The sequence below is a fragment of the Thermoascus crustaceus genome (genome assembly GCF_041956765.1).
Source record: "Thermoascus crustaceus strain CBS 181.67 unplaced genomic scaffold VTN00scaffold_8, whole genome shotgun sequence".
NCBI classification, from domain to species: domain Eukaryota; kingdom Fungi; phylum Ascomycota; class Eurotiomycetes; order Eurotiales; family Thermoascaceae; genus Thermoascus; species Thermoascus crustaceus.
The window spans coordinates 561,614-579,811 of NW_027192534.1; the positions used below are offsets into that span (position 1 = coordinate 561,614).

The 18,198-nt window shown below is 50.6% G+C and overlaps 4 protein-coding genes across 4 annotated transcripts; 1 reads left to right on the forward strand and 3 right to left on the reverse strand.

The window, feature by feature from the left end:
- Window positions 1–1,336: 1,336 nt before the first annotated feature.
- On the reverse strand, window positions 1,337–2,587 carry VTN00DRAFT_9783 (uncharacterized protein; the record flags this gene model as incomplete). Its single annotated transcript, XM_069436776.1, has 3 exons — window positions 1,337–1,483; window positions 1,553–2,362; window positions 2,585–2,587. The coding sequence occupies 3 exons, from the start codon at window positions 2,585–2,587 to the stop codon at window positions 1,337–1,339; spliced, it is 960 nt and encodes a 319-aa protein (XP_069284382.1).
- Window positions 2,588–4,467: 1,880 nt separating this feature from the next.
- Window positions 4,468–6,723, reverse strand: VTN00DRAFT_9784 (uncharacterized protein; the record flags this gene model as incomplete). Its single annotated transcript, XM_069436777.1, has 2 exons — window positions 4,468–6,460; window positions 6,518–6,723. The coding sequence occupies 2 exons, from the start codon at window positions 6,721–6,723 to the stop codon at window positions 4,468–4,470; spliced, it is 2,199 nt and encodes a 732-aa protein (XP_069284383.1).
- A 1,143-nt stretch (window positions 6,724–7,866) lies between these two features.
- VTN00DRAFT_9785 (uncharacterized protein) lies at window positions 7,867–11,162 on the forward strand (the record flags this gene model as incomplete). The annotated part of the gene is made up of 3 exons (XM_069436778.1): window positions 7,867–8,427; window positions 8,501–9,128; window positions 9,181–11,162. 3 exons carry the CDS (start codon window positions 7,867–7,869, stop codon window positions 11,160–11,162), a joined length of 3,171 nt encoding a protein of 1,056 aa, XP_069284384.1.
- A 3,782-nt stretch (window positions 11,163–14,944) lies between these two features.
- VTN00DRAFT_9786 (uncharacterized protein) lies at window positions 14,945–16,722 on the reverse strand (the record flags this gene model as incomplete). Its single annotated transcript, XM_069436779.1, has 5 exons — window positions 14,945–15,040; window positions 15,102–15,976; window positions 16,044–16,296; window positions 16,357–16,529; window positions 16,596–16,722. The coding sequence occupies 5 exons, from the start codon at window positions 16,720–16,722 to the stop codon at window positions 14,945–14,947; spliced, it is 1,524 nt and encodes a 507-aa protein (XP_069284385.1).
- Between the last annotated feature and the right edge of the window lie 1,476 nt (window positions 16,723–18,198).

The window sequence follows — 18,198 nt, forward strand, 5'->3', positions numbered from 1 at the left end:
TCTCCCTCCAATCTACTCACTCCTCCTTCTGCGTCGAACGGTTCCTGTGTTCGTCCGAGTCGAGTCTCGTGATATGTATCTCTCTCTCTCTCTCTCTCTCTACAGTACCATGATCAGTACCAATAACAATTGTTCTGCTTTCGCGCGATTCGCGAGGTCGCAAAACCCAGAAGACAGGGAAATAAAAGAAAGATGAAAAAAAAGGAGAGTCGCGTCAAGCGTAAACGGTCTATCTTATAATTATTCTTTCATTATCGTCCTCTCGAGGAAACCATCCCAGAACTTTTTTTCCGCGCGGGTCTTCGAGTTTGTCTTGTTTGCTCAGTACCCGCGACGCTAAGGTTAGGCGCTGTTGATCTCGGTCTCGGTCCCCGCCGCGAAGGTGGGGAAAAAGGACGACTGTCCTCCGTACCTGGAGTTCCTAGATATGCTCGGCACCGGCGCGCGTGACGTCCATGTACATGTATTTTATAAGGGTAGGTCTAGCCGGGACGTTATCCAATAGGAGAGTGCTCTTTATCCTATTACATTTAATCTGAACAAAAGAGGGCCTGGGAAGAAGTCTCCCTGATGTTGGATTCTGAAATCCCTCAAATTTATATATATTTCCCCGGCGATCCCCCAAGGTCCGCGACATTTAATGTATACATCTACACTCGTCTTACCAAAGCTGGTCAAATCTATCGTAGAAGCATATCATACCACATTTCCATGTCAGCTATACGACATGCAGCTAGGTTTGTATATGTACACACATGACTTCGAGCATAATAGTTGGCAGAAAAGCGAGTCGAGAGGATAAGTAGACGACAGAGGACATACAGAAACATGGAATTGCAGTTTTCATCGAAGACTATGACACACATTGCACCGAAATATCGATACGAAATATTGAAAGTGAACCATCATGCAAGATATAGATAGACAGCATCATCATAAACTAGACATGAGACAGAAAACAACAGGGGTATTGTGCATATGCTTCAAAACATGACGCCTGTGAAATCATCTCTCCCGAGGATCGACAATCGTGACACTCGGAAAGTTAACATTATGGACTTGGAATAAGAAGGAAATTGAGACATGAGTTACAGCAGTATGCGACAGGAATCAAGGAGCCACCCGAGAGACGTGAGGATGGAAATCGTGAGGACACTGCGCTGATAGACAAGGCGGATTTGGTCTGAAATCCCAGAACGACCTTCGTTTCATCAGAAGAGTCGCTCAGAGAATTCGATCTTGATCGCGTGCGCAGAGAGTATCTGTGGTTGATATCGGAGAATAGTCGGTTAAAGTTGTCGGAAGATGCTCACAGATATCGTTGTCGAGGAGACAACTAGCTCCGTTGCGACGATGAAGAATGTCGCGTAACGACCAATGCATTAACGACGTGGCCGCTCTTCCATCCTTGGTCGAGTAGAGTCTGGTTTTCTTTAAGGATTTTACCGAGGTAGGCGATTCGGACGCGTTGCTTGCCGGAGATCTGTATTGAAAAACAGCCCAACATGTCAGATGATTCTGTAGACGCGTGGATAAAAGCAGTATGACGTACCCCGGCCTCCAATTGCACCTTTCGAGCTAATAACCCCACACTCTGTCTCTTGCCTATCGATACGGTGATATCAGGCCCGCCCCGGTCGCTCAGCCTGGCTTTCACCCTGATGAGATCCCGTTCGCTCGTCTTGCCCTTCTCCTCCCTACGTCGTTCGAGGTCTTCGGGGATGAGCTCGTCCTCGGATGCGTTGTCCACCGCTAACTTCCCATCGTAGATGGCATCGCTTTCAAGATCCCCGGTTCCACGTTCATCTGTCGAGGACACCTCAACTACGTTCTCCGGATCACTCACTATACACTGCGGGAGCCGGTACAAAGCTCCATTCTCGTCATAGCAACCTTCGCAGAGATTGCCCGTAGGTACAGTCACCCCAGCAGCATCGATGATACCCTGCGCGGTAGCAAGATCGCCTTCGCGCATCAACGAAGTCGCCGCGGCCAGTGCGGCCCAGACCTCCGGCCGGCCAGTAACCCGAGTATCAAAGAACTCCTCCCGCTCGCGGGCAAGCTGCGCGCGAGTCCATGTGCGGCGTTTGCTGTGCCAGACATGAGGACGGATCGGCTGATTGTAGGGTTCGCTGAGTGGCAGATGATGCGTTTGAGCCCGGCGACGAGCGGAGTAGGTGAGACGTGAGGTCCCGTCTTCGCCAGTCGCGGCTACAGGATGGCGCAGAGAAGACGAGCCAGGGAGGATGGCATTGGGGACGGAATGTACAGCTCGAGAGGAGGAATCGACATGGTGTTCCTGAGTTACCCCACCTGAGTATGGGGAAGCGTCGTCACGCGAGAATAGAGAGAGGCAGCAACCCTGATGTTAAGAGCGTTAGCTTTCGATATCTCTAGGCGCATGAAATGAAACAATCCTCTCATAGAAGGAACATCAACAGAAAATGTCGACAGGTCCAAGCGTTGCGGCATCTGTCAGCAGAGCAGGTGGGGAAGGTGATCATCCCAACCCGAGCGAAACAAGAAGAAAGAATCGATGAGATTGAAGAACACACGCAGTAGATTCCACCTCAAAATCGCTCACCATTTTGCATCATGTAAGAAGACACGGTCCCCGAGGTATCAGACAAAAAGGGCCTCGCACAGTGGACAGAGAAAGGTTAAGAGTGAGGGTGTGTTGGACAATTGGGTACTGTACTATCTATGTACGAGGTACACACTAGCGGGCGGAGCTGACGACCGTCTAGGACAACAGCAACAACAAGCAGGAAAGCTCCAGAGATCGACGGCCCGGTCGGTCACTGCTCCAGAGGCAGACGAACAGCCAGAAGAGGACGCATTGCTGATCGAGGAGGGGCCGCGGTTCTGCAGGCGGGCGTTGCGTTGCTTCGGGCCTTGGGCGGTGCAGGTTTGAGGGCTGTGCGATAGGCAGTATCTGAAAGAAAGAAACGGTGAGTGTCGCGGAGCCGGGGAGAGAGCCCGGCCAGGCACGTCAGACCAGAGTCAGAGAGAGACCGTACTTAAAAAAAAAAGCTGAGTTGCCCTGCTCAACCTGAGTTGAAACAAGAACCCGAAGCTTTTTCTTAGCTGAGAAAGTTATGGTATTGCTTGGGCCGGATTCAGGCTGAGCGAGCAATGACGACTTGCAGACGACGTTCATCCTCGTCGAGAAGATCCACCGCAGAGAGCCAACGAACGGGGCATCTGGTCTCCAGAGCTAATCATGTACAGCTAGCAGGAAAACCCCTCCTGGCCATGTCTCTTCTTCGTCCCTCTCTCGTGCCGCATGCCGCGTAGGCGTTTCCCGTCCTCCTGCGCCTAGAATCGCTGCTAAAAACGTCCCCATCTTTCTCGTTCTCCACTTCCACGGACCCAATCCGATCGATATCGCAGTCGCACAGACGCACGATCTTGCTTTGCTTGACACGGTACGGTACTCCGTACTACAAGCGTTCTCGTCTGTACGAGGATCCTCTTAAATAGACATCACCTGGTGCCCGCTTGCTCTACCACTCAGATCGCCATGGTTTCCGGTCTTTTTTATGTCCATTAACTTTGGACCAGGATCATAGGTGACCTCGCCTCCCTTTGCCTGTACTGTACTACACCTTGTTCACTCCGGTTAGAAAGTAAAAAACATGGTAAATGCGGTTGCGCCTTGGTCTTGTATAGACGCCGCAAGGGGGTCGACTGAGAATCTCACGGAAAAGGACGATACGAATGGATCCATCTGTCTAAGTGAGACCTGTCTTCTTCCAATTCTAATTGAGATAGCGACTGCTTCCCGCTTCTCCTATTTTAAACCCAGCCAAATCAGTTAGTCAATAACGACCATGCATAATGGTATACCTAGCCACAATTGTCGTCATTGTACTTCCATCACTGTCACAAGCATTTCCGTAACACGACAACCCTCCTGTGTCACATACAGAACTGCAATCAGCCAGGATAAGGGATCAGACCACCCGTCCCGTAGGGCAAAGTGTGTACTGTACACAGTAGAACGGTTTCATACCTAGGTAAGTAGTAAGAGGTAGCGACGTTTCTAGAACTTCTTTTCCTTTTTTTTTCGACGTTACCTTAAGCTGCGCTTTTCTAAGACCAAGACCAAGACTCGACAAGACAAGCAAGGCGCCGAGAAAGTCTCGTCCAGTGTCCACATCTCTTCTTGACTTTCTGCCATTGGTGCTGATTTACCTATCTACCTAAGGCACTAGGTAGAAAAAGCTTGGGTTGTAACCGTCGACTGTTCTAACCGTAACTTTATTTTCTGTTAGGGTAAACTGTAAGCCATTTTGGGTGGCGTGTCTGGATAGAGTACACGCTTGTTCGATTCTGGAACAACTGACGCGGTTGTTCAAGAGTCTTGTATCACAAAAAGCAGATGCGTGACGTAATGTACTGTGCATTAACTAAAGTATCAATGTTCTACGAACACGGATAAACCGAATGCCAATAGTTCCTCTTCTAAAGACCCTCCTCTTCCTCATCATCACTGCCAAAGATCGCCTTGAAGACAGCATCCCCGGGTCGCTCCGCCTCCAAGGCCTCATTGCGTTCCGGCTCTACAACTATCTGCTCCCTAGGGCCAGGGCCTGGTTGCTCCGGCTCACCAGCAGCCGTTGTACTCATCAGGCGATTGCCCGCACCGGACTCGAGGATGAGCTCATTCATCACATCTTTAGAGAGCAGTTCCTTCGTACCGGTGCTGGTCTGGTATCCTGCTGACTGGAAGCGTCCACTGGTAGTAGCAGTAGACGTAGCTTCGCCTCCGGGGAATTCGCCCGGATCGGTCTGCACGTGCGACGGGGGTCTCATGTTGAACCTCTTACAAAGCAGACGGGAAGGGTAAAATGGAATGGTGCTCCGCGTCATTGGGCCGAACATTCCTATTTTGGCGGCCTCCTCGGCTGGGTCTTGAGGCTTCGCTGCTGGCCTGCTTAGTAGTGACTCCTTGGAAGCAGAAGGATCAAGAGTATCCGATGCGCCTTTCGGCCCAGAGCTGGCTGACGTGAATCTCGAAGCCATCATCCCAGACATAGGTTTAAAGACCTCAGCCGCCCGGGCAAATTCCTGGAGCTCAGTAACCCACTCGTCTGTCGTTGACCCGGGAGCCCGATCGGGGAGAGTATCCCTTAAACCAGCCCGGACCTCAAGGAAAGTACGATAGCGGGATCTCTTGCTCTCATCCTCGGAGTAGGGCATCCAGCCGCCTGCTGCTCTGTTCAGAGCCTGGACGGCAACAGCTTTGTCCAACTTGGGGACGAGATCCCACAAGTCTTTCCGTTTCTGTGCTTCGGACATCTGGAAACCCTTAGGGGCTTTCTCCCCCAAGGCCGGCGGGAGATCGGTTCTCCCTGTCAGTTTGACGATCCTTTCTCTAGCCTCAGGAGTCATCCAGTCAAAAACAGACTTCCCAGGCAACTGAGCCTCGCCCAGGAGAGCAGCCCTCGCGTCAGGATCCAGTGTGGAAGCCTTAGCAGCTTCTGCAGTTGAGACATAGTTCGAGACGTCTCTTTCCCTAGTTGGAGTCTTAGAGGACCTCCAACCTTCTGGGATCTGAGGTGGTGCATATTTCTTCTCAGAAGAGATTGACAGGCTTGAGATGCATTGTGCAAGAACAAACCCATCCAGAGGTAAACGGCCATCGTGGCATTTTCGAAAGCCTGAAGCGTTCCTTGCAGCAGCAATTTTCTTGGAGATGAAGACCGGCTTGGTGCTCAGAAGAGGATTCGACGAGCCTATCGTCGACTTGGGTGCATCTGCACCAGCTTTTTTCTTCTTTTTCTTATCCCCTCCAATGACCCTGTTGTAAGAGATCTGCGGGCCCATCGAATAGGGATCCTCCTCATCGGAGCCGGTATCGTTCAATACACCAACACCAAATCCGCCACGTCGTGGCTCCTTTTTCGGGTTCGCTTTTTCCTTTCGCGCCAATCTTTGGCCGTAAAAGGGATCTGACTCGTCTTCATCAGAGTCATTTGTTCTTGCGTTCAGACTCGATTCAAGGCAAGCTTCTCCCTCGTAACCAAGTCCCTTGCGATCGGTCTTACGGACAAAGGCGACGATTGGCGAGTTCTCTGGTGCAAAAAGATGGGTTTCCTGGCTGGTCACATCGTCACCAAGGTACGCTTTCCGGCGTACTTTGGGTCCAATGCCCTGGCCCTCTCTCCAGCCCATCCTTTTGAGGAGCTTGACTCCCATCGTCTCACCTGTGGTCTTGAATATATCCATCAGACCGCCTCGACGATGTAGATCTGACTCTGTGGAGCCGAATCCGGCGAACTCGTCCGTTGTCTGCAGCCTTCTCGATTCTTCGGCCTCCCTGAGGTCCTCCTCATCCATGAAATCCTCGGGCCGTTGCTGGAAGCGCTGGTTCGAGTCCTTTGCGCGGTTCTGGCGCGAGGAGACGAAGGTCGCGGGGGTCCATCCTTCCTTCGACCCAACGGTGTTGAAATACCTAGAAGAGACTATATTTAGTCTTCAGTCCCGAGCCCTCTACGAACCGTGAGCTCACCCGGCGCTGAATCCACCGGTGAAGGCGCCGTGGAGGCGTTTCCTTCCCCGGTCATCTGTGACTTCCTGCTTCCAGATCGGTACGTATGATCCATCGTCGCGAACGTCGGGGTCTAGGGGAGGGAGAGGGGTCCCATATAGAGCGTATGGAGATTGCTTTGACTGTAAATCGGCCTCAAAGGCCGCTCGCGACCTCTTGCTTGCCATGGTGGCACACGTATCAGATGGCGGTTCAAGAGGCAGTAGGTTTCGGGGGCGGACGTGATGAGCCGAACTTGTCGACGGGAAGCTTCACGAAGTCAACTGTTCCGACCGGTTCTTGCAGGTCGTGTCCCGCATGCTGCTGGGAAAGCCAACGTCTGTCTTCTCAGCAGGCTTTCCGCAGGGAGCTGGAAACTTGCGTCCAGCAGCCGCGGGGTGTACGCAACCTGGTAAAAAGATCAGATAAGTTCGAACAGGTGACTAGACGAGCAGACGTCGACAATCACCGGACGCGTGTCAAATGGCTCTGTCAGCAGTTGGTCGCCCGTGACGTCGATGGATCAAAGAGGCGAGCTTGGAGAAGGATCACAGAATCCAAGACATGCACCGCCACGGGAGAGTATCTGCTCATGTGGCTGGACAGCTGACAGGGCGAGAACGCGCAGGAGTGCCCAAGCAGGCCAGTCTGACAGGTCCGACGGGCGAGAAATACCGCAGAGCGACGAGATCATAGATAAAGGCGGCAAGACAGCAGCTCTGCCTGCTTCTGCTTTCTACAGATGGCCAGCCCTCGTAAACTATGCATCCTGCTACATACCACAAAGAAGAGACCTGTGCATCGCAGCGTCTCTTTTTCTTTTTAATACTCATTCCCAGCATCCGCTGAACCAGACACGGCTCTGCCCTGGGCTGTGCTTTGCAAGCCGCAGTGGGTACGGGCGCCCTGGTTGCGGCCCCCGACGAGCGCTCCGCTGCCGCATCCATCGCTGTTGGGTCAGCGCCAGCCCTGTTCCCTCTTCGAGCGTGCCTGCTCCGGCCTCTCCAGAAAGTCCCTGTCTTCTTCCGCCTCGTCGCACAGTCAATTCTCCCCAATTCCCCTCCGTCAAGCTACTCTCTTCTGCAGGGCAGCTTGTACAGGGACTTCTCTCCTTCCATGACCGACCGTCTCGAGGCTCGCTGCAGCTTCGCTCGTCCCTCTGCGCAAACACCATCATCCACCCCCGCCCAGATCGCTCCCCGACCGGCCATTCGACCACATCGCTCCTGGGCTCCAAGGCCGATCGACCCCCCCAAGCGTCATAGGTCGGACAGAGCGTTGAACGACCAGCTCGATTCTTTTCGCCCCGGTCGACACGTCTCTCGATCGTGATGTCCACGGCCGCATCATCCTCTGCGCCGCCCACGGTCGTTCGCAGCCAGTCCACCTCCTCCCGCTCTCACTCGTATCGCCCTCCATCGTCAGATCTTCCCCACAGGACTCGAAGCCTCGCCGCCAAACCTTCCCCCTCGTCCGTCTCGCATCATCCCTCCACCTCGAGATCTCACTCCTATGACCGCCGTCCTCCCTCCAACCAAGCTGCGTTCAACAACGTAGCCCGTCCATCCTCGTCCCGTCGTGACCCTTCACGCGACCGCTCTGAGGAACGTCCTCCCGCTGTCTACCGGAACGAATCTGGACGAACACACCAGAAGACGCAGTCGAGGCACAGTTCCAGTTACCAACGGGATAGCTTAGACATGGCTGCGGCTGGGCCGGTTCCGGTTGAGGGTGCTGTGGCACCCGGTCAACCAGCTTCCTCCAGCTCTGCCCAACCCCGACGTCGCACGACCATCACTACTCCAACGGGCCAATGGGCTCTAGGAAAGACCATTGGTGCAGGGAGTATGGGGAAGGTCAAGATTGCCAAGAACATGGAGACTGGCGAGCAGGTGAGTCTCCCGAGTTGCCTGTGCCATTTGTCACGCCGTCATGTAAATGGCTAATGTGTATCCCTCACTCTAGGTTGCCGTCAAGATCGTTCCGAGACAATCCACCGACGAGCATCGCAGCGGCAGAGACAACGAGAGGGCAGATCGCTCAAAGGAGATCCGGACGGCCAGAGAAGCTGCCATTGTGACCCTCGTGAACCATCCGTACATCTGTGGAATGCGGGATGTAGTGCGGACCACCTACCATTGGTACATGCTGTTCGAATATGTCAATGGTGGTCAGATGCTGGACTACATAATTTCCCACGGGAAACTTAAGGAGAAGCAGGCAAGGAAGTTCGCACGCCAGATTGCCAGCGCTCTGGATTACTGCCATCGGAATAATATTGTCCATCGTGATCTGAAGATCGAGAACATACTGATCAGCAAAACGGGAGATATCAAGATCATTGACTTCGGTCTCAGCAATCTGTTCTCCCCGAGAAGTCACTTGAAGACGTTCTGTGGTAGTCTATACTTTGCCGCACCCGAGCTGCTGCAGGCAAGACAGTACACCGGCCCCGAAGTCGATGTCTGGAGTTTTGGGATTGTGCTCTATGTTCTGGTGTGCGGTAAAGTGCCGTTTGATGACCAGAGTATGCCGCAGCTGCATGCCAAAATCAAGAAAGGCGTTGTTGAGTACCCCCAGGGGCTCACTGCAGGTTAGTTTTATCCCTGAACCGCATCTCTCCTACTGCTGACATGAAGTACCAGAGTGTCGCCATATCATCTCACGCATGCTGGTGACGGATCCAAAGCAGCGAGCAAGCTTAGGCGAGATAATGAACCACCCTTGGATGAACAAAGGCTACAGTGGTCCGCCAGAAAACTACCTTCCGCAGCGTGAACCGTTACAGCTGCCTCTGGATCCCGAAGTCATCGAGAAAATGACAGGCTTCGATTTTGGCCCGCCAGAATATATCACTGCCCAACTCACGAAGATCCTGGAGTCCGATGACTACCAGCAAGCTGTGAAAATGAATTACCGGGAGCAGCAGACCCCCAATCCTGCAAATGAGAAAAAGAGGGGCGTCTTCGACTTCTACAAACGGCGGAACTCTGCGAGTAGAGACACACTTTCGACTCCCTCTGTGGAAGCTGTGCAACTGGGTTTTGACCCGATCAATGCTTACAGCCCGTTGATATCAGTATACAACCTGGTCAAAGAAAAGCGTGACAGGGAGCGAGCGGAGAGCAACCCGGGTGCTCTCGGTCTGCCACAGTCAGCGGGCGACGCAGTTCTGAAAATGCCGGATCTGCCAGCGCCAGAAGCTGCCTACACAAACCAGTACGAGCTACCTGGGGAGAAGGATACTGGTGGACGATCTCGACCTCGAGCTAGAACGCACGGCGACGATGAGATTGGAGAGGGGATCAAGAAACTTCATATCAGTTCTCCACCTGCACAGCCATCTCCTGTCTCTGTGACCCCACAGCCTGAACTCCCAGTGAAGAAGGAGAGCACCGCAGCCGGTATACTGAGGCGTTTGAGTTCTAGGAAGCCTAAGGATCGCGGTCGTGAGATTGACCGTGAGAAGATCAGCTCTCCTCAAGGGCCAGCTCTGAATGTGCAGCCTCCCGCCGATCTGGCGTCTCCGCCGCATAGGGGATTCAGCATGAGAAAAGCCAGGCGGCCGGAGCTGTCGCCAGCGACTCTCCATTCTGGAGGAAGTCAACCGCACCATCAAGACCTCCTGAGGACGCCAGGATCTGCAGAGCCGGCCTCGCGATCCAGCAAGTTTTTAGAGAGGTCCACCAGTGTCAATTCAGCAGACTACCGTTCCCGAAGGTTTGGGAGAAGAGGAGGTTCTGATGCGGTGGGCGTCCCTACCGTTAATGAACCCACTCTGACCAGTGGTTCTGAACACTCCAGTGTGAATGGACAGAAGAGCAGATTGAATGACCAGCCCGCAGGGCAAGGGTCGAGAACCGGTCTGCGGACACACACTGCAAGGACAAAGTCCCTTGGTCACGCTCGGCGTGAGAGTATCCAGGCCAGGAGAGCCAGGCGAGAGGAGACAAGGGAAGCCAATGTACCGGAAGAGACTGATGCAGAACTTTCGGGTGCAGGAAATGCCTTGGAGAGCGCAAATGAGGGCGAAGACCTGTCGAAACCGGTGTACCTGAAGGGGCTGTTCAGTGTCTCTACGACCAGCAGCAAGCCCCTTGCCTTCATCCGTGCAGATATTATTCGCGTCCTCAAACAGCTCGGTGTTGAATACGTCGAGATTAAGGGCGGCTTCAGTTGTCGTCATGCCCCTAGCATCGATCTCGACCGTGTAGTAGACACAGGTCCTCCAAGCCCTGATCGCCAGGGCCAGGTTTCCAGCCATCGTCGTCGTATCAGCTTTGGGGTGCGCAACCACGAGGACCTCAGGGAGGAACCACGAATATCGCATTCTTCGAGAAGAAAATCCCAAGCACCACCTGATCGAAGCTTCATCACCAACTCGGACGGATCGGACGAGTTCGTTGCTCCTCGGGATAACAACGTCATCGTTGGCGAGCGCGTTGTCGGAGAGACAACCACGAGAGTCCAAAGCGATACAGGTGAGAACCTGGTTCTCAGGTTCGAAATCCTCATCGTCAAGGTTCCCCTGTTCTCGTTACATGGCATCCAATTCAAGAAGGTGGCAGGTGGCATGTGGCAGTACCGGGAGATGGCAAAGAAAATCTTGGATGCGCTGAAACTCTGATTGCTAGCAGATCTACGTACGTACTGAACACGGGGAAGATGCATGGATGGCTTTTCACGAGGCAAATTGAGCAACCTCTGACGAAGTATCTCTGCTTCTTGATGATCGTCAGATTTTCTCCTTTTCCCTAACTCTCATCTGCGTTTTCGGTTGGCATTCTATTCGGCTGGCTGACACAGCAAATTGATGTGTCTCTTGACTGGTACGGTGTACATTAAACTGAGAAAAGGAAACATTGCGGATATTGGTCTTTTTCTATTCTTGTTATTAGTTTTAATAGTCCCTGGGTTAGGAACTGTATTTCGCATGGCAGTTTGTTATTTGTTCCAGTTCAAGCTCGGGTTTTTTAATTTTGCGGAAGAAACAGATAATACTTTTCAAGATCAGCAACCTTGGTCAAATAGCATTTTTAGTTCGTCAATCCGATAACCCCCTTGCTTAATAGTTTTTTTTTTGTTTTGTTTTTTTTGGTTGCTTTTTCCTGTATTATTGATTCGTTTCCTTGGCCTGCGTGCGAGCGGAGATACTCTTGTTACAACTAGACTGGATTATTATTACCTTATAGTAATTGAGCTGCTTGCACATCATACTTGACTAACACTGTTCTTCAGTGTTTTTAAAAGATTTCATTTTCGCAGTGGTATGTGGTTTTCAAATCCTATCCAGTTTGGGCGGTATTATCTCCTTTTCTCTCGTCTAAACCGGCAAGTCCTACGGGAAGTTGAAGTTGTAATCATAAGCGAGCGGGAAATGGGTGTTATCATCCGTGTTTCTCTTTATTTTTTGCGTATCGGCCGGTCGGTGCAACGGAAATAAAATGGTTTCGTTTGGTTCGCCGGTTGGTTGACGGTGTTGAGGGAAATTATTATTATTAGTGATGGATCTAGAGATGTCCATGGATGTGGGTGAGCAACATGCCACATGTCGGGCGTTGCGTTGTGTTCTAGAACACCTGTGGAGGTAACCCGACCGACCAATGGTTCGCAAGGAATTATTACTTTGTTTCTTTAGTTAGGACGGGTCGATTGGGATCATCGGGGCGTTACCATGGTTCGGGTTTGTCATCGACTGTACTATGTATAATAGGACCTCGGGCTGCCGGAATGAAGGCGCCATCCACAGATTTAGTTTTACAACTAGAATGAGACGAGTCTACTAACTACTAGGACCTTTTTCTGAAATACCCATCTTTTGCGAGGAAAGGAAGGAATGGTAGAGAAAGACCAGTGTCTCATTGTCAGTTTAGGTACCTTAGGTAGCCACGATATGATAGAAAGAACCCTAAGTATTCCCAAGGGATTTACTTAAAACGACAGGCAGCAGTCATTATTCTATTTTAGTTGAAATTGGACAAAGCAATTCCGCTCAGTTGTAGAGACCCAGACTTTCACCATTTGCAATCGGGGCCCCCGCAGCTGGATCTTGAACGGTACTGCTGATCCCGGTGGATTGAAACTTCAATACCGTGGCATTTTCTCCGTATTTTGGGATAATCATTATTGTTATCAGTAGACAGTCCATTGAGAGCACTCTGCGTCACGCCTTGCCGCACAAACCCACTAATGCACTCCTGCAATATGAAAGCCATTGTCCGTATCAATAAGGCTATAGGTAGATGCCGGCTCGCCCCCAAAAAGGTGGATATAGAAGGGAGCCCTACATCTTACAACAAAAGTATCTTCTGATATGCCTGCGCAACCCCCGCTCCCCTTCCATGAAAGCTCGTTCTCTTCACGTAGCGAAGTGGCCGGATTTGACTAGATATAATAGCTGTATTGGGTTTGATGGGTTATCCAGCACAAGAATTTGTTTGCAGGAGTATCCACAAAAAGATGAAGTCTTCACAGAAAGATGAAGTAGTCTAGGACAAGGAGGGCAATTGCAGCGGCGTGAATCAAGGAAGGGGAGTTCGAATTGCGAGGAAACAAATAGTTTCAAGGCAGATGTCAATATCTGATTCCGATGCCTTCACCAGCGTTCTGCCTTCGGGCACCTGATTTTACATTATTGATAAATTTAATGGACTAGGCTGGAATAATCATGACTTGCTTGGCCTAAACAGTCTTTACCTTGGTAAAAGACTCGCCACTACCAACTTCAGCAAGGCAATGGTCACAATAAACAGCACATTGTTCTATGAAGTACTAGCAGAAGTGTGCTCTATTCTTATTTACTCTCAGAAAAGAGGTCACTATAAACTTTAATCTGCCACTGCAAACGTCAAAGATACCATTATTTCATATCTGGAGCCAGTCACAATAGACCTAAACTGTGGAGACCTCCAGAACAAAATGAATAAGTCATTTAATATCTTAGAAATAGGGTCTCTATTATGCCTATTTAAGTACTGTATTTGTCTGTCTTTAAACAGCCTAATGATAGATGAGGTAACAGACAGACTCCTGCACTAGATAGCAATTAATATCCGTCACCAGACTCTCTACAACATGTTGACATCAGAGACAAACACCACCAAGGTTTTTGATAGTCATAGTCTGTTTTGTGGATACGAGTAAGTCAAGCATGCTGTTCTTTCCTGAAAAGAGAATCTCGAAGGAGGCATTGATGTTTGACTTTTTGCTGAAAGTGAAAATTCAACTTGGGTTGCATAAGAAAAAACAAATATTGGTCTCTGCATTCAACTGTATATTCAGTCTAAAAAAATGGACTCTGGTATTCCGCGTGATCATATCCTTTTTTTTATCTCATTGAAATGGCTGAGAGGAACCATTTAGCTGCTAACATTAGGAAGTCAACTCTCAGCAAACTCAAAAGCATCCTGCTCATCCATTTGACGTCGTTGAAAACGACCCCCAAACGTACGCTGGAACAAAACTTGAAGATCATTTGTTGATCAGAATACCGGAAATCCAAGTATCAGAACGCGGGGAAGATCATAGCTCGGGATTACTGTACAGAGCAGGTACACGGTCGAAGATCCCCGGCAGTTGCGAAGTTGTGGCACAGGTAGGTCGTATCTACTGTGTCGTATTTGCTGTGCCGCATCCGACTTTTCCTAGTGCTCACCCAGCCACTCGCCACGTCCTTCCAGGATCACACTCGCATGAGCAGGGCAGAAGAAGATCTGATAACTACGCTTTCCTCAAGCTGACTGAAGCTCAGAGAAATCGTTCCGATTATCTAGGCCTCCTAGCGCCAGCTAAGCTCTTCGAACTAGTTCTTTTTTTCTCAATTCCAACTTGAACTACGCGTAACCCTGAAGGAAAAATTCCACGGCACCCCCCAGACGACCATCTCCGATTCTATGCGTGGCGATGGATCGTGGTCCGTGGTGCCCCTGCAACACGGCGCAGTTCTTTCACCAGGTACGCAGTAGCTATTATGCAGGTATCCTTCTGCATTAGCCGTGTTCGCTGCAGATTGCCCCTGTTCCAACTCCTGCCCACTGGCACTTTGTCACCATGTCAACCAAGAGGTCGAGGCACCCCTTGTGCGTACTCTCCCCGACCTGCCAAGTTAGTTGATGGGATTTTTGTTATCCAGGCATTACCGCATGGTGGAGGATCCATGGAAATGTACTGTAAGCAAACATGTTAACATGTTAAGTTGCTAAGACAAGTATGAGAAAAAGCTAAGCCTAGATAAGATTCCGTCGAAGAGGACTTGAAAATTTCCTCCATATACACAAAGAATGCCACTATCGGCAAAGGAATGACAATCGAGCTACGTTCCAGCGCCGTCAAAAGAGAAGAAAAGAAAAGTCAAGGGTTTGAAAGGAAGACCCGCATGACTGTTTAGAATCTTTGGCTTTTCTAGGTAATTTACTTCCTCTTTGAAAGTCGAATCTCGATTCCTTCCTGTCGAACAAACCAGCTGTTTTGGATCTTCCACTCTTTCTTGGGATCGACCAATTCGATCTGTGTGAATGTCAGCTCTATCAAACCCTTTTCCATATAAATTGAGCCGCAGACTACTCACCTCATACAGCGAAAAGAGAGTGGGAATAACCTTATACACTTCAAATAAGGCCAGGTTCTTTCCGGTGCAGATACGGCTTCCAGCGCCAAAGGTCAAGTCACAGGTGTTCATGCGTTGCAAACGAGCCTCGTATTCCGCGGCCGTTTCGCCTGCCTCCTGAAGCCATCTTTCTGGCCGGAAGACCGCAGCGTCTTGACCGTAGACGTCCCTGTTGGCTCCGACGATCCATGGGTTCATTCCCACAATGACACCCTGAGGGATATGATAGCCTGAGACATTCAAGCCACCTTCTGGGACATAACGTTCCAGTGGCATTCCGACACCGGGGTGCATGCGCGTGGCTTCCCGAATCACAGCGTCCATGTAAGGGAGGGTGCGGGCGTCCTTGTAGCCCACGGGAGTCGAAAAGCCAGCTTCGTCGATCTCCTTCTGCAGCTTCCGATACACCCTAGGGTTCTTGAGAGTGTAGTAGACAACGGCCCGGAGAGTGATTGCCGTCGTATCTGCGCCAGCAATCATGTTGATAAGAAGGTAGGAAATCACCATGAAATCGTCGACGATGTCTGGATGGGTCTTCTTGGCCTCAAGGAATTTATCCAGGAAATCAGGTTGCGACGGGTCATGTTTGTCCTCTCCGCTGAGTCGGGCCTGCAGGAACTTAATGGACAGCTGGGTGATAAAGGAAAAGCTTGGAGGACCCATGCGGAATACGGGGTTCTTATCGAGCCAGAAATCCAGAATGGGAATCTGACCGACGACGGCAAAATAATCAAGCGCCTTCTCCGAAACGCTGAGCGTGTCGTTGATGTCGGCTGCCTTTTCGAGGAAGCCAATCGGTCGGCTGAACGTTGCCTCACCGACGACATCCCAGGTATCTGGAAATGTTGAAGTTAGCGCCATATTAAAAGGAATGTTGTTCAGGAAACTGGGCATGAGGCATACAATAAAGCAGCCAGTCGCCAATGTTGCATGTTTTACCCGCGTTCGAGCCATTGATAAACTCTTGCTCCAACCTCTGACAGAAGTACTTGATTGTACTGTCGATATGAGGTTCTATCGGGATAATGCCGTTCAGAGAGTAAAACTTCGAGATGGGACGCTTCATTCGCGCATGCTCGGCATTGTCAGTCTGGCTGAAAAGCGTATAGATGATCTTGCCGTTCTGCAGCACGCTGTTGCCATGGTAGAATTCGGTCTTGGTAGTGCAGGAAGTCAGCGTATGGCTTGACGTCTCATCATCTGGCAGCGTACGAACCTTGACCCAATTACCCTTTATATTATAGATGGTTTTGATCAAGTCCGGATCGTTCAGGCTGACCATGTTTGGACCCAGGCGCACTACTGGGCCATACTTTTCATGCAGAATCTTCTGCGTCAGCTCACAACGACCACCCCAGACATCAAATAACCGCCAGAGGTTTGTCCATTCTGGATAACAACTGTCAGTATAATCTCTAGTTGATTGTATCGAGAAACAGAAAACGTAATACTCACTTGCTAAGAGTGGTCCAGGAATGCCATTCAGCGGTGACTTGTGGACCTTCCAAGCCAAATGAGTCAAGAAGAGAAATAGAAGACCGAAGACTGTTTCTGCAAGCCCAAACACTGTAAGGTACGCCATGTTTGACTACTACAGAGTCATGGACAGAGAACGATGAAGCCGCCTCTTCTGGGAGGGGAGGACTCCTACTTTATCACATCTTGCCATGTGCTGCTTACGCTCGTACCAACGGCTCCCCTGACCTCCCCTCAACCGGTACTCCCTGGAAGCCGACATATGCGAGGTAGCCCAATACCTAACTCAAGTGCCGATATTTCCAGACTTGCAACTCTGAAAAACGTCTCTCTTTTGCTAAGGATCGGGAGAAATCTCCGCCACCCCCGTTGGACTAGTTCAAATTTTTGATTAGAACAGAAGGAGTGAAGCACGATGGCACCTCGTCACCCCATCAGTTCAAGATATTCCGTACGTGGGTCCCATCAGTCGTCATGTAGTACCCACTGCCGACGCTCCTCGAGGTGTCAACGGGCGAACCGTGCCGTGGTGCACGGGGATTGTCACAACTATACTAGCGTACACTGTGTACTTGCAGCGAGGCGAGAATTAAGATGCAGATTTCCGTCACAAGTCACAGCCCAGCAACGCAACACCTTAAAGCTGAACTTTGTCACCTGGCAGAAGGAGTCGTCGGAGATATTGTTACTGACTAGTTACCTAGCATGGGGCGGCACAGCAAGTTTCAAATTATCCCTGTCACAACCCTAGTCGTCACCATCGCCGGCGTCCGGCTAAATGGTCACGAAAAAGAAATATGAATTATCTACCTACCTAATTTATATGCCGTCGAATCGGTGTCCGATTTAAAACAGGGCAAGAAGACTAAACTGCTAAGGTATAACAACGGGGAAGATCAATATGCAGCTTCCTTTTCTATAGTTAGTGCAGAACTCGCGCAAGTCTATATTGACCTGCTTTGATAGGACCTCTGAAATAGCTTGAATCCTCTCCCTCAACCTGCAGGATTCCCTGATGCGTCCCATGGACGGAAGTGGCCAACATCAAAACCAAAGGAGTAGTATCACATTTGATCACTTTGTTCATGAAACGAACCAAGGAAGCTTCTTGGGATTGACCGCAGTATAGCTAACTGGGCAAATGTCTCAACAGTACATTCCTCCTCCAGGACTCTAGAGCATTTACACAGTACTTCGTATTGCGTACTGTGTAGGATGGGGGTCACTGTGGAGTTTTTTTTTTTGGTGGACATCGGACTGGTTGCCAGTACATGTCTGCGATCCACAATTCTTTTTCTCCGGGATATGGCTGTAAGTTGGAACCGTTACCCCGGACTTACAACTTACCGTACATAGCATAGCTCTAATGACCATCTTCCTTTCTTAAGCCCTGTTTCAGTTCCTGGCTTACCCCTGGGTCCAGACCAGCCCCGAGACACGACTCGGCTGCTGACGTGCACTTTCTATCGAGCTCGCTTAGGAACCGTCACTATCACATTGTGCGTTGAATAAGCTAAATGCATATTAACTACGCCGCTGCATGAGGTTTCTTTTTAAGTTCCCCGAACGTCAGCCCTTGTTC